The 14,879-nt window shown below is 48.7% G+C and overlaps 6 protein-coding genes across 6 annotated transcripts; 3 read left to right on the top strand and 3 right to left on the bottom strand.

The window, feature by feature from the left end:
- Positions 1-2,853: 2,853 nt before the first annotated feature.
- HD556DRAFT_1439843 (uncharacterized protein) lies at positions 2,854-3,581 on the bottom strand (the record flags this gene model as incomplete). Its single annotated transcript, XM_041306017.1, has 3 exons — positions 2,854-3,242; positions 3,299-3,446; positions 3,498-3,581. The coding sequence occupies 3 exons, from the start codon at positions 3,579-3,581 to the stop codon at positions 2,854-2,856; spliced, it is 621 nt and encodes a 206-aa protein (XP_041163868.1).
- Positions 3,582-4,083: 502 nt separating this feature from the next.
- Positions 4,084-4,793, top strand: HD556DRAFT_1439842 (uncharacterized protein; the record flags this gene model as incomplete). Its single annotated transcript, XM_041306016.1, has 3 exons — positions 4,084-4,167; positions 4,219-4,366; positions 4,423-4,793. The coding sequence occupies 3 exons, from the start codon at positions 4,084-4,086 to the stop codon at positions 4,791-4,793; spliced, it is 603 nt and encodes a 200-aa protein (XP_041163867.1).
- A 1,267-nt stretch (positions 4,794-6,060) lies between these two features.
- HD556DRAFT_129790 (uncharacterized protein) lies at positions 6,061-8,190 on the top strand. The gene is made up of 4 exons (XM_041299446.1): positions 6,061-6,612; positions 6,668-6,874; positions 6,933-7,122; positions 7,574-8,190. Exons 1-4 carry the CDS (start codon positions 6,433-6,435, stop codon positions 7,855-7,857), a joined length of 861 nt encoding a protein of 286 aa, XP_041163866.1. The 5' UTR covers positions 6,061-6,432; the 3' UTR covers positions 7,858-8,190.
- A 230-nt stretch (positions 8,191-8,420) lies between these two features.
- Positions 8,421-10,243, bottom strand: HD556DRAFT_129768 (uncharacterized protein). The gene is made up of 2 exons (XM_041299444.1): positions 9,767-10,243; positions 8,421-9,703 (listed from the first exon to the last, which is right to left on the bottom strand). The coding sequence occupies exons 1-2, from the start codon at positions 10,010-10,012 to the stop codon at positions 8,480-8,482; spliced, it is 1,470 nt and encodes a 489-aa protein (XP_041163865.1). The 5' UTR covers positions 10,013-10,243; the 3' UTR covers positions 8,421-8,479.
- A 520-nt stretch (positions 10,244-10,763) lies between these two features.
- HD556DRAFT_1348027 (uncharacterized protein) lies at positions 10,764-13,590 on the top strand. The gene is made up of 11 exons (XM_041302300.1): positions 10,764-11,159; positions 11,216-11,277; positions 11,333-11,509; positions 11,562-11,742; positions 11,792-11,880; positions 11,932-12,069; positions 12,121-12,353; positions 12,406-12,744; positions 12,800-12,905; positions 12,954-13,012; positions 13,064-13,590. Exons 1-11 carry the CDS (start codon positions 10,933-10,935, stop codon positions 13,511-13,513), a joined length of 2,061 nt encoding a protein of 686 aa, XP_041163864.1. The 5' UTR covers positions 10,764-10,932; the 3' UTR covers positions 13,514-13,590.
- HD556DRAFT_1348022 (beta-lactamase-like protein) lies at positions 13,591-14,872 on the bottom strand. Its single transcript, XM_041302299.1, has 4 exons — positions 14,741-14,872; positions 14,651-14,683; positions 14,574-14,598; positions 13,591-14,519 (listed from the first exon to the last, which is right to left on the bottom strand). Exons 1-4 carry the CDS (start codon positions 14,774-14,776, stop codon positions 13,624-13,626), a joined length of 990 nt encoding a protein of 329 aa, XP_041163863.1. The 5' UTR covers positions 14,777-14,872; the 3' UTR covers positions 13,591-13,623.
- Between the last annotated feature and the right edge of the window lie 7 nt (positions 14,873-14,879).

The raw sequence follows: 14,879 nt of genomic DNA, 5'->3' as shown, positions 1-14,879 counted from the left end.
GTAATACATACATAGATGAATAATGTAGGGAACACCGACTTACCCGGGAATAGCCGGAGCGGTGTCGATTAGTAAGCACAGCACGGAGAACAGACAAGTCCGTTTTCATATGTTTCGGATCGGACGCATAGTATTAACCGTTTAACAGTATATATATTGTACGAAGTAGTTACAATGAATTCAGCCTTTTTATCAAATATTCTACTCTAAAACATCTACTCTAAACTACAGATAACTACAAACTCACCGTCCACGACACTCCAGAGCACAACGGATTAGCCGAACGTCAGAATCGTATGCTCGTAGAGCGTACACGCGCGCTTCTACACGCAAGCGGACTCCCCAAGTTCTTGTGGGGGGAGGCAATAATGCATATAACCTGGCTCAAAAATAGAACTGCCACCCGGGCGCTGAACGGCATGACGCCGTATGAAGCGTTGTACAAGAAGAAGCCTAACATGGAAAACTTACTGGAATGGGGCTGTCGTGTGAAGGTCCATTCGCCGAACGGATCCAAGCTCGACATGCGAGCAGTCGATGGGAGATGGGTAGGATTCGACCATGCCAGCAATGGTCACCGCATCTACTTGCCGGAATCCAGGAGAGTCGCCGTCGAGAGGAGCGTCGTATTCGATACGGCGGAGGTGGAAGTCCCTCTAGAAGGAGGTAACGCACCGGCAGACTGCACGGTACGAATCGATGATGTCGGTTCAACACCTAAACAACCAGTTAGCCGCACGGTACGAATCGATGATATCGGTTCAAAACGTACCAGTCCACCACCAGCTCCAAACACCAATCCACCTCCTTCTGACCACCTAGGCCCTTGATTCGAGAATGTAGCACCGCCGCGTCGATCTGGCCGAGTGAGAATCGAGTCAGCATATATAAAGAGCCTGCGCGACGGCACAGGCACCACAGATGGCAGCAGTACAGACTTACCTCGCGGGATACAGCCTGTGGGTGAGTCCAGTCATCTAGCTGTTGAGCTAGGAATGGCGGGGGAGTATGGTGAGATAGATGAAGACGACGAGGAGGTATTTGCAATGATGGCAGGTGTGGAAGCTGTGGAAGGAACGGATCCCACGACCGTCAAAGAAGCAAGCGTCCGAACCGACTGGCCTAAATGGGAAGGCGCGATCAACAAGGAACTTGACGCGTTGGAAGACGCACGCACCTGGACTGTCGTCGAGCACCCAGACAACGTGAATGTTGTCGGCTGCAAGTGGGTGTTTCGGATAAAGCGAAACACTGATGGAGAAATTGAGAAGTACAACGCAAGATTAGTAGCGAAAGGGTACTCACAAGTCTACGGCCTCGACTACTATGACACCTATGCGCCAGTGGCGCACCTTGCTTCCCTTCGCACGATCCTCGCTGTAGCAGCACGACAGGATTGGGACATTGACGTTTTCGATTTCCATAGCGCATTCCTAAACGGGAAATTAGACGCTGATGAGGTAATCTACATGGAACTCCCACCTGGCCTCAGCATTGACGACAAGTTCAAACATCCCGTCGCTCGTCTCCACGTCGCACTTTATGGATCAAAACAAGGGGCGTTGAAGTGGTACCAAGAGTTGTGTCGGTTGATGAAGAGCTTAGGGATGACGCGCGCAGAGTCTGACTGGGGAGTTTTCTATCAGCATATCGGCGCGGACATTCTAATCCTTGCGTCACATGTGGATGACTGCACAGTGACTGGTAGTAGCGACAAGCTCGTCGCAGAGTTCAAATGAGACGTAGCCTCGCGCTACAAACTAACGGACCTTGGCCCCATAGCATCCCTTCTCGGCATGAAGGTGACGCGCGACCGAGTCGCGCGCACCATATCATTCTCCCACGAAACCTACATCGAGTCCATCCTGGCCAAGTATAACTTCACGGACCTCAAGCCGTGCTCCATCCCCATGGACCCAAATGCGCCGCTCACCCAGTCTCAGTGTCCCAAAAACCCAACCGAATCTACCCTGATGAAGAACATACCGTACCGCGAAGCTGTTGGCTCGCTCATGCATCTGGCCGTTGGCACACGGCCAGACATCGCGTTCGCAGTGTCAACCGTGGCGCAATATGGCGCGAATCCAGGATTAGTGCATTGGGACGCTGTAAAGAGAATTTACAGGTACCTGGTAGGAACAAAGAAGCTCGTGCTCACCTTTGGTGACGGAAAGCGCGGCCTTGAAGGTTTTGCGGACACGGATGGTGCCTCTCAAGAGCACAGGCACGCTGTTTCTGGGCATGCATTTATCCTGGATGGCGGGGCCGTCAGCTGGAGTTCGAAAAAGCAAGGACTAGTCACCCTATCCACGACGGAAGCAGAGTACGTCGCAGCTACGCACGCTGCTAAAGAAGCAATTTGGCTTCGTCGTTTCCTCACCGAAATATTCCACCCGCTCACGCAACCAACCACGCTCTACTCGGACAACCAATCTGCCATCGCGCTCGCTAATTCTGGCGCATTTCACGCGCGCACGAAACATATCGACATCCGTTACCATTTTATCTGTTTTTCCGTCGAAAAAGGTTCTATCTCTTTAGTTTACTGTCCTACAGATAGCATGATCGCGGACACTCTCACCAAAGCCCTTCCTAGTCTCAAAGTTAAACATTTTGCCTCCGCCCTCGGACTGCGCTCAGTTTGAGGGGGAGTGTTGGATTATCAAACCCTCGCTACTATGGACACTCGGTACCGTTTCATTTCTACCTACCTACAAATACCATTTGTTCCCGCGCCTCGTAACTACCCTTAGTTGACTTCGTACGTCGCTGAGGTTAGTACCGTCCTTAGTATCTAGTACCTATGTAACTAACATCAACTGTAGCTATCTGCTACAGGTATACCAATATGACCTAGTTGACTTCGTACGTCGCTGAGCTATCTGCTACAAGAGCCGCTGGAATAGTTGTTCGAGCCTTCTTTGAAGGACAAGATGGACCTGCCTGGGGTGCGGCAGAGCGTTTTGAACTGCAGGAAATCAACAGAGGTATGTTCTCCTTCCCAATCTCGACCGGGGGAGTATAGGAAGGCTTCCAACACGTCTTCGGGATGCGTGAAGCGGTCTGCTCCAAGTCCGTGAGTCTCATCTCCTTCCAAACATTCGCAGGCAGCGCTAAACCAGCATCTCTCTGTCCCGGTACCACATATTCCTCGTGCTCCTGTAAGATGTGCTCATGCATATTGTAGCGCCAAACAGCACTGACTGGGATGATAGGTGTCTTTCTTGTTGTCTTGCCGGGTGCTGGAGGGAGAACAGGGTGACAGAGTTCACACTTCAATGGTAGGTTGCCTTCGAACCGACATCGGCGGACGTGTATCGGAATTGGTGCTGGTACGCGCACTTGGTGTCCCAAGTCGTTGCGGCTTTCGCAGGCACAGTGATAGTGATAGCACACTCTGGTCGTCCGGAACGCCCACAAAAGCTGCATGGAAGTGTGTTGCCAACCTTGTAGATAGTCATAAGTGTAAACTAAAAATGCAATTTAACAAAACGTACTGGTTCTTTCAAAGCAACCTCTTCTGGCGTGTTACTCAATGCACGCAGGATGTGCTGACGAGACACGTCGAATTGACGCATCATATTGATATTAATTAGTCACGTGTTCTCAAAAATCACATCCAAGATCTGACATTTAGCAGGTATCATGTTTACATGCTCATGTTTCATTAAAATAACTATCTATATCTATTCTACAGTAGTAAAAACACCCCCTTTACGGTACTCGCCAAACGATTTCACGATGATTTGAGGCCGCTGGCGAGAAACTCAAAACGTGTCACTCATAACTTAGAGCAAGAGGCGTGCAAAAGGAGAATCCCGAACACAGAGCTCGCCTTTACATAAGCTAATGAACCTTAATATACAGCCACTCTAAGTTATGAGTGACACATTTTGAGTTTCTCGCCAGCGGCCTCAAATCATCGTGAAATCGTTTGGCGAGTACCGTAAAGGGGGTGTTTTTACTACTGTAGAATAGATATAGATAGTTATTTTAATGAAACATGAGCATGTAAACATGATACCTGCTAAATGTCAGATCTTGGATGTGATTTTTGAGAACACGTGACTAATTAATATCAATATGATGCGTCAATTCGACGTGTCTCGTCAGCACATCCTGCGTGCATTGAGTAACACGCCAGAAGAGGTTGCTTTGAAAGAACCAGTACGTTTTGTTAAATTGCATTTTTAGTTTACACTTATGACTATCTACAAGGTTGGCAACACACTTCCATGCAGCTTTTGTGGGCGTTCCGGACGACCAGAGTGTGCTATCACTATCACTGTGCCTGCGAAAGCCGCAACGACTTGGGACACCAAGTGCGCGTACCAGCACCAATTCCGATACACGTCCGCCGATGTCGGTTCGAAGGCAACCTACCATTGAAGTGTGAACTCTGTCACCCTGTTCTCCCTCCAGCACCCGGCAAGACAACAAGAAAGACACCTATCATCCCAGTCAGTGCTGTTTGGCGCTACAATATGCATGAGCACATCTTACAGGAGCACGAGGAATATGTGGTACCGGGACAGAGAGATGCTGGTTTAGCGCTGCCTGCGAATGTTTGGAAGGAGATGAGACTCACGGACTTGGAGCAGACCGCTTCACGCATCCCGAAGACGTGTTGGAAGCCTTCCTATACTCCCCCGGTCGAGATTGGGAAGGAGAACATACCTCTGTTGATTTCCTGCAGTTCAAAACGCTCTGCCGCACCCCAGGCAGGTCCATCTTGTCCTTCAAAGAAGGCTCGAACAACTATTCCAGCGGCTCTTTCTGCACTCGGTGCTTGAGTTATTACTTGACGGCGGACTTATGCCAGTCGTCTACGTACTTCATTCATTGTATTGCTGCAACTTGTACATTTTGCTCTGTGATTGTTCAGTCGATTCATTTTTTCAAACGACTACCTAATATGGATAAATTGCGTGATCGGTTACGCTGTCACGGTAGGCGTAGGGGGTACCCAAGTTCTGACAGGTCAGTGTGCTGAACTCTAGTTTTGCACGCCTCTTGACTTAGAGTGGCTGTATATTAAGGTTCATTAGCTTATGTAAAGGCGAGCTCTGTGTTCGGGATTCTCCTTTTGCACGCCTCTTGGTCCCTCCTGTTTCTGTCTGTTGTCTTCGTCTCTATCCATGGCTTCTGGTTCATCCTCCGTGATTGACCAAACTGTGTTATGTCCTCCCGTCTCGCTCGTAGACATGGCACGTTTGTGATGTCGTCGTGTGTTTTGCGCAAATACTTTGGGTTTTTGGGTGTTTCTCGTGATCGTGTGTCTTTCATATCCTGCTGGTTCGCTACTGCCTGTAATGGCGCCGAATCTGCGAGTGATTGTCGCGAACTTCGCGACACTTACTAGAGAGCAATACGCTGAGGCTCATTCTATTTATGTGTCGTCATCAGATCGTAAAGATCATGTTCGTGAATTTGCTTCGCGTGCATGTGTGTGATTCGGTCTGTATATCTAATGCAGTCGTGTTTGAGCTTCTAAAGTATCCACTCTACTAATCCTATCTTTCCTGAGCCGTTCGCAGCATCGTCTCGTTTGTATCGTGCAGTATCCCAAATGGACGTGCAGCAGAAAGGGATTCATTAATCCACGACTCTACATGGAAGACAAGACAAACCCACGCACTGCCGAAGCGCTGGTGAAATACGCTAAACGCGGATTCACATTATGCGCGGAGCCTTTTGAATTGGGAGTGCACAACTGCAACAGAAGTATGGATTGTCCGCATGCTAGGCGGACCACTCTAGATGGACATATGTTCCACTGGAACATCAACAGCGGCATAACAAGTGGGACAGCAAGAATTGCTTGCTTGGACATGCCAATCGTAATCTGGAAACTTGGAGGTCATGGATGCACGGTGGGAAGTAGCAGGAGGACGCTGAATCGGATCCTGGTTGCGGCCTAATGACAAATAATTGGTGAGAGAGAAGAGAAAAGACTTCCGTTTTGCGACTGACCTGATTATATGGATTGTAACTTTGAAGCACCGTGGTTTTAGGTAAACATTGTTTTTGAAAGCTAATTGTCACGGGTCTCCTTCTTACTCATTTTCTTATCATGATGATATCTGCGCAGCACTCTGTTCCATATGGCCGCCTGCAAGCCAGTAGCAACTAGATGGCTGGCTGGCTGGCTGAGGCTGCTGAGCCGAAAATTGTCTAGCATGTCACGACCTTGCTTGATACGCGTGTCCCATTATCAGATGTCTCACGACAACAGAATCATCAAGATACTAACTGAGGGTCATACGTATCTGGCACGAGGATCGTCGTATAGCATTAATGCTTATGACAGAATCAGGGCCGGAACAATCGGGAAACATCCGTGCCCCTTTCAAGCTTATCGAATGCTCGCAGATTGACGCAAATTGGATCACATTGGATCCGATTTGAGATTGAGGATTTCCCTGATGATCGATGAACCTTGTGGCGACCCTCGTCTTGACTTCCACTATCATGGCAAAGTGGCAGTGTAATCTATGCAACCGTTTATTTCGTTCCACTCATGCATTGTTTACCCACTGTCGCGACAAAGCTGACCACCCCTTCTGCGAGGATTGCAAGACACTATTCTATAATTATGCTGGACTGTATCAGGTGCGGGGAGGCGCCTGTCGCTATTTTCGCCCAACTCACGCTCCTTTTATGTCAGCACTGGAATGACATAGACGAGTATGCGTTCGAGAGCTCGGACGATGACGAAGATGATGATGATAACGAAGAACCGCCGTTCTGCGTGGGATGCAACAGGTGGTTTGTTGACTTGACAAATCTTTATCAGCACCTTGCTACCAGCTTAAAGCACAACTGGTGCTTTTTGTGCTCGCGCGATTTTGCCACCCCGACTTCATTGGATCAAGTAAGTCCTGCTCTCTCTCTTTTACCCTTCTTGTGTTGATAAAAACCCCGCCACACAGCACTCATCCCCTGTGCACGAAGGCCTGGATTTCGAGTGTCCTCTGTGCTCAAAGAGGTTTATGACCCCTTCCTCGATCGCCCCTCACATTCAGTCGGGGACTTGTCACAATATCTCACGAGCCCAGGTAATCACGGCAGTCCATGCACTCAAAATAGTGCCTACGATTTCGGTCTCTCGCCGCATAGAAGGCGGACCGACCCGCGTTGTGTCAGATGAGTATGCCTTCGAGAGCGACGATGACGAAGATGACGATGATGGCGAAGAACCGCCGTTCTGCGTGGGATGCAACAAGTGGTTTGTTGACTTAGCAAGTCTTGATCAGCACCTTGCTACCAGCTTAAAGCACAACTGGTGCTTTTTGTGCTCGCGCGATTTTTCCACCCCTACTTCATTGGATCAAGTAAGTGCGGCTCTCTCTCTTTTACCCTTCTTGTGTTGATAAAAACCCCACCACACAGCACTCATCCCTTGTGCACAATTTCGAGTGTCCTCTGTGCTCAAAGAGATTTAAGATTCCTTCCTCGATCGCCCTTCACATTCAGTCGGGGGCTTGTCACAATATCTCACGAGCCCAAGTAACCGCGGCAGTCCATGCACTCAAAATAGCGCCTACGATTTCGGTCTCTCGCCACATAGAAGGCGGATCGACCCGCGTTGCGTCTTACTATGTGACAGAGCGCGCATTCAACGGCACTGCTTATGAGTGTTATTTTTGCCACCTTACTTTCCGTACCTTGGGAGCTCTGAACTCCCACATCAACTCTCCGGCGCATGACGCGGATGAGTTCAAGTGCCCAAAGTGCGAGAGGAAGTACAAGTTTGTTTCAGGCCTGATGCAGCACATTGAAAGTGAAGCGTGTGGGATTCCAAGGTTTGAAGTGGTGGAGGACTTTACGATGAGCTTGATTGACCAGTTACTATGAAGCGCTTGAAACTTTAACTTCATTTGAAAAGGGATATGTACTGTAAGTGTAACATACATGGTGTATTTCTATGAGAAAGTGAATCAGAATCGGTTTGTCTCTTTGTTGTCGTCACTGAAGAAGTTCTAGCCCAGAGCTCACCTTAGTTGACAACAGTTTTGTGAACACTGAAAACGTACTGAATTCGTTAAAGTGACAGGTTCACCAGCTTTTAGTGAAATTTTGAATGGTGCGCCATTTTTTCTTGTTTACATCGTGGTATCTCTTCCCTGACTCCCACGTTAATCTGAACTCAGTGTTCTTCCGGTCAATGAACGTTTATCAAAGTTAGTGTACTATTGAATTCATAATGATATCATGCAGAAATATCTAATCAATGATGATTGATCTCATATTGATCATGCATAGTCTAGTCTAGTATGGTAGGACCAGAGAACCGCTGAAAGTCATCTTCATGTTTACTGAAACTTCACCAACTTTCACACAAGTCGTGGTCAATGACCATGACCTTGGTTCACTGACCGGAGGAACACTGTCTGAACTTGACTCAACGAAGTTTTGTACAATGATTACATTGTCTCGTCTTTCATTACTATCTGTCTCCATAGTACAGTATACAGCCCTAATGTAGCACGGCAGCTTTCAAATATTTGAGATGCCTGTTGACTTCATCCCACCCCTCTGTGTGCATTGTAAACTGATTAATTTGGTCAACACAAGGGAGCACATTGAAAATGATGCGAGCTACATCTGCAGTATTCACTATGGGAGATAAGGTGTCAAAGTCCACTGTTTTTAGGGAGGTATGTTGTATTTTGTTAGGACCAATTTCGATGTTCACAGGATCAATCAACACCCGCAGAGTGTGGAGGTGTGGACACAGACGGAGCGCCGTGAATAATCCACAGAATGTAACAGTAGAAGGATGAAGACATGAGCCTTCTATTTCGAGAGTGCGGAGGTGCGGCCAGTTTGACATAGCTTCCAAGAGAAGGTCGTTGTCGAGGTAGATATAGGAAAAACAGCAAACAAGCCGCAGGGTTTGGAGCTGTGCGAAGCAAAGGAGATGTGGAATGGCTGTCAAAGAGCTGCCCTGATGTCGAGATCCGCTAATCACGGTGATTTCAAGTTGTTGCAAGGTCTGGCATGCTTTGCAGTTGGACAGCGCACAAAATAGTTGCTCTGCCTCTTCCGAAGACAGAAGATCGGTTTCTATCTTGAGCTCCGTCAGCGAAGGGAATTGTGAGTGTCGCAAGACTGTGATAATGTATCCAGCACTGTTAACCTGCAAAGAGAGAGCTGTGATGTTGAGGAATTGCGTAGGGTTGGTGGCATTGCGTTCTAACGACCAAGCAGGGGCACTGCACGTCTGCACGTCACGGACTCCTACCCTGACTAGGTTAGGAAGGTTGGAGAGGTGCTCCCATGCTGCCCAGTCGAGCGGGGGACAAGACAAAGTCACGAGCTGCTTGCACAGACGGACACTGTCGGACAGCAAGGACAGCTCATCTGCTGTACTCGCGTCAAAATTTAGTTTTTTGATGGATAGGTCCTCCAAAGCAGCACAACGCGTCACAATATTCTTCAGATTTTGATTGATGGTGAACAGGGAACAACGGCGCAGCGTGGGGGACAGGAATAGGTCCAAATATTTGGCAGTGGAAAGCCTCCAAGTTAACGACTGCAACCTCAAGAAGACGCACTTTTCGATGGGGATGACTGAGAGAAGGTGAAAAAAGTGATCGGATTGTACACTCAATGAGTGAACGCGTGCGGAGTGACGCAGAAATTGACGGACTTCATGGGCAGATAATGGTTCGACACCCTTTGACCAAGTACTGTCCCACTTTTTGGATGCTCCGTTAGCCGATGAAAAAAATAGCACGACTACTGAATACTAAATACTGACCCTTGAACCGCCATGATATATCAGCGGATGTAGCCTCGTTACGCAGCCTAGCAATGGTTCCAACTGATCTACTTTGGACCACAGCAAATCCATTGCAGGCTCGTGGAACGTTTTGCATGTCGTTGCGAGGGCTGCAATAGATTTCCGAGCCAGTGCTTTCTCCCCAGTAGACGATGGGTTCAAGACTTGATTCACATGCGCGAATATTTCAAGGAAGACGTCGGGAATGAGTAGAGCCTGATGCATCTGTTCTGGTCTGGTCTACCGTCGATGAACTCGGAGTAGCGCGCTGAGGAGTGTCATTGAACACGGACATTGACAAACAACTTTACAAACAACCTGCCAAGTCGGGTACGCGGTACCCCCTCTCCCACGTTATGTGGTGAGGATCGATCTTGATGCAGATGTTTCAAACTAATACTTACGTTGTCCACGACCTCGACTATATAAGTCACCCTGGATCTGCGCGTTCCAAATAGGTTCATGCCCTGTGACGTGTGACGCGTGACGAAGTACTACCGATCAAAAATTCATGATGCATTCCATCATAGCACTAGTACAAGACCAAAATTAGCGGCACACTACTAGTTTGACTTTAGTACTCGACCACGCCTTTATCGTGAGATCGAGTCTGGGGGTCTTTTCAATTGCGAATACCATGAGGGTGTCCGGAATTTGTATGCTCAGGGTTTGAAGTTGTTCGAAGGAACCGAGGAATGATAACAGGGTACCAAGAACTCGTATAGACTCACAATGCTAGACCTGGGGAACGAGCGAAAACGAACGCCAAAACCCAGCAGCTATATTTTAGCCTTGTGTGATAATTATTAACATTCATTATCGGCAATTGGAGTAAGCGCTGGACAAGATCAACGAGCTGAGAACTGGCGAGTGCAAAATGTACTAGAGAAAACACGGGTGACAGCATTAAAGCAACGGCGTCGGATATGCGCGGAAAAATCACGTAAAGATCACGTGAGAAGAACATGGTGTTTGCCTCATCGTTTGACACCGTCACCAAACCTGCGTAGTACTCTCAATTACCCCCTCCGGAAGAGCGCGTGTCAAGCTTTTCAGGGTTTCCGTGGCTGTAACACCCTTGCCCCAGAAGTAACAGAATAATTTTGCTACACACAGAAGCTAGTTAGCGTAACTCTGCATTCACCATGGGCAGCTCATTCTTCAAGTCTTGGAGCGCACAAAGACACCAGCCATTACTATCCATTCCAGCATACCTGACATTGACCCTATTGCTGCTCTCGTCACCCGTCGCATCAATATGGCCGTTCTCGCCGAAACAGTTCACGAAGAACTCTCTCCTGGATGCGGGCTTAGTGGGCATTAATGACGGGGATCGGATAGTCGCATTTGGAGACTTTAATGGGGACCAGTTGTGGGTTACACATGTGTCTATATGTGGATGATATATTGAATCTTTCGCCTCAATAGCTTGGACGTCCTGTCAGTAGACTCGGACCAGCAGACTTTGTCTGTGTACCTCTGGCAACACGGTTAGATCATAGAACACCTCATAAATATTCCCTCTAATCACTCCACTCCGGGTAGATGTGTTTTCATTCAAGAAGGTCTCATCGGTCCGACACCAGTGGCCTATTCATAATGTCATCCCAGGCGATTTCACGCACGACGGCAAGCTTGATGTGCTTGTCATGAGCTCAAATCGCGCTTCTTCAGATAGACTAGATATGACTCTCTACACAGGTAATCACGACGGTACATTTGGTGTGTGGTATCTCTCTCATGCCAAACGTTCTACCATAATCGTAACTTTTAGCGTCAGACTCTATTTCAGTCGCATCTTCGACGCTCTCGGAACCCATACCAGTTGATATCGATGGAGACATGAAAATTGACCTGTTGGGCACTGCATATTTGCAAGGAACTTATACCGCCCCCTTCACAGTCTGGCGGAATATCTGGAATGCGTCGCAGAGTCCACCGACGCTGTTCGAACTGTAAGCGTCTCAGGTTGCGCGCGGCATCTTTCAGCTGACTATGAGATAGTATTGACCCTCCTTTTACTGGAAACCAGTGCACGCTCGCCAATCCTCACAGCAATGCTGTGATTGATCTCAATGGTGATTGTTTAGCAGGTATGTAGGACAATTTTATACCATTTGTCAACTCAACAATTGTGTTTGGAGATATTTTTCTGGTATGCCAGGATAGTTCGGGGAAGAAGTCATACCAGATCTGGGTTAATAACAAGGACTCTGGATTCTCGTTAGACCAGAGCGGTGACCTGCCTTCTGGGACGCAGGGGATATCTTTTGCTGACGTCGGTTTGTCCCCCTCATTCTTCACCCCTCCGAACCATACCAACCAATAGACAGACAGGGATGGCACTATCGACATGGTATTTCCCTCATGCTCATCCGTTTCCTCAGCTGGCGTGGGCTCTGGCTGTTTTATCAACATAGTGTACAACAAACAATTACCGCTGTGCACTTCCCCGACATCCCCTGCCATAGGCAAACAAGGAAGGCGAACCTGTCGGCGACCAGAGGAGCTGTGCACTGCTGACCCAAACTTCAAGTTCGATTTGAGTACAGGAAGCGAAAACGACGTTCGTCGCTGCCCACTCTCTGCCCTCCACAGCCTTACTTAGTATACTCCAGGCATACGTACAGATACCACTCTCAAACCTTCTTCCCTCCTCTCCCACGAGCTCTCTTCTAGTCCTCGATACCACATATTCTCCGTCTATCCCTCTACCCGTCAAGCTCGGAGACGCTAACCTTGATGGTTTTCCGGATCTCCTCCTCATTGTCTCGAACCCCTCTGATCAATCACGTACACCCAAACTATTATTTTCCGAGCCTTGTGCTAAGGGCCTGGGAGGATGCGACGAACAGGGGAATGGCAGGAGGGGCTTCAAACTTGTCACGAAAGGTGCTGAGTCTTTGGAAGCTGTGAAGGACGCGCGCGGAGTCTCGTTTTTGGATATGGATGAGGATGTGAGTATCTATTTTCTGGATTCTACATATGGGGTTGACTTGACCTGTATGCAAGGGTACGCTGGATATGATCGTGCAGCGAAATGGGGAGCAAAAGCAAGGCAGTGTGTTGTTTGTCCAGAACAATTTTTATTATGATGCGTTCTTTTTGAATGCTATAGGTGAGGAGAAATATTTCTTCATGACTGCCATGCTCATACCTCGCTCAGTGCTAAATGGTGCATGTAATAATGGATGGTGTACGGATTCAAACGGCTCGACGTACTCCGTAAGGTTTTCTCTAATCTCGTGGGGAACTGCGCTGATGTAGTTGATGTAGCCCTTCGGCGTGAGCTACTCTGGTGCATCGTATAAATACACAGTTCTTGACACTTCTGGCCGTCGTACCGCTGCTCAAGTCGGGCAACTTCCTCAAACTTCTTACCATTCCCTTCTGACGCCATATTCATTCTTCGGGCTCGGGCGCACCAACAATTACATCGAGAACCTGTTTGTCGGCTCAACCAAGCACACACAGGAACATTTCATCAATATGGAAGGCGTCATTCCAAACTCGCGCGTCGTCATCCACCCTGCCCTTGGTGATGGGGCATGGCGAAGGGAGCTGTTCCTCCGGCCAGGGGCTTGGGTCCCATGGGTAACGCTTACAGTCGTAGCTGCAACCTTCATTTTGGCAGGCATTGTCTTCGTACTGCACCTGAATGAGAAGAGGGAGGATGAGCTGGAGCGGAGGAGGGCATCGCATCATATCAATTTTGATGCACTGTAACGTACACGTGCTCGCGAGATTTTCACGGTATATGTTACTTGTATATTACATTGAATGCACGATCTAGTTCATGCTATATTCTTCTTTGGAAAACGGGCCCTTCGCGTCCTTCATAGCTTCGCTAGCAGCTCCCACTTGATGTCCTTGCCCTCGCCCCCAACCTTCTTCGCCTTGCCCTCGGCTTGAAGCTTCGCAAGATGCTGATTCACGCTTTGTGCCGCGCCCTCCCATAGATCCTGCGGGTACGCAGAATATATCGTGGATACAATTCCCCACGTAGACCAAGGCTGCCCGTCAGATCTAGGTTTCTCAATGACGCTAACAATCTGTGCCTCTCTCTCCATCCGATGTGCGACGTATGTACCGATAAGCTTAGGGCCCTCAGCGACGATAGGGCCATGCCCAGGGTACAACACAGTATAATCAGATTGAAATGCGAGGAGCCTGTGCAGGGAGGAAATATATGTGCCTAGGTCCTCAAACACCGCCGTTCCCTGGCCTAGGACAGTGTCAGCTGTATAGAGGGCTCGGTCATCGGGGACGTGGAGGCAGATGGAATCGGGAGTATGTCCTGGGGTGTGTATGACTCGCATGGGTGAGGGTGAGCCGGTTATGGGGAAAAGTTGGCCGTGCACGAGGTCGTGGAGGAAGGCACCGTTGACGGTGGGGGTATATGTACCCGGAGGTGGTAGCGCGATAGTTTTGTTAGAGTCGGACGGCACATTCAGAAGGGGGAATTTATGGATACGGGGAGGCTTGAACTGAGCCGGTGTGTTCCGCCCGTCCCACATTCTCCGTAAGAGCGAAAGGACGGAGTTGATCCCGCGTGTGTGGTCATGGTGCCAGTGAGAGATGACGATGTCAGATATGTGGGGTTCATTTGGGTTCGTGAGCTTGCAAGTGTTGGAGAGGGCGGACTCGAGCTGAGGGATGTATGCGTCCTTGCCTTCACCAGTGTCTATGAGCGTGTAGGGGTTGCGCTCGCCGATAAGATAAGTATTTGTCCCTGTTACAAGAGCCGTTTGGTTTGAGTTTTTAGAAAAAAGTGGTTAGTAGTTACCTTGAAGTGTGAATTTTCCTGGGTTCTGTGGAAGAGAGTTACATTGGGAGTATGCGCTTCAACGATGTGACATTTACCTGGCCCAACACTCTTACTACGCGATCACTGAGCTATCCACGCATTCACAGATCAGAACATAATAGTCACGGAGCATACATTGAACCTACCCTAGTAATGGATGCCAGGACTTCGAGTGTCTCCATGATGTTCACGGGCTAACTCACAAACTTTGCTCCTGGAACAAGCACTTTCGCACACCGGGTCTCCGACTCCTATAAGGACGACCGTATGGCCCGGGATTAAAGC

This window comes from Suillus plorans (genome assembly GCF_016647745.1).
Source record: "Suillus plorans strain S12 chromosome Unknown HD556scaffold_11, whole genome shotgun sequence".
Classification (NCBI taxonomy): domain Eukaryota; kingdom Fungi; phylum Basidiomycota; class Agaricomycetes; order Boletales; family Suillaceae; genus Suillus; species Suillus plorans.
This window is presented reverse-complemented; position numbering and strand designations above follow the sequence as displayed.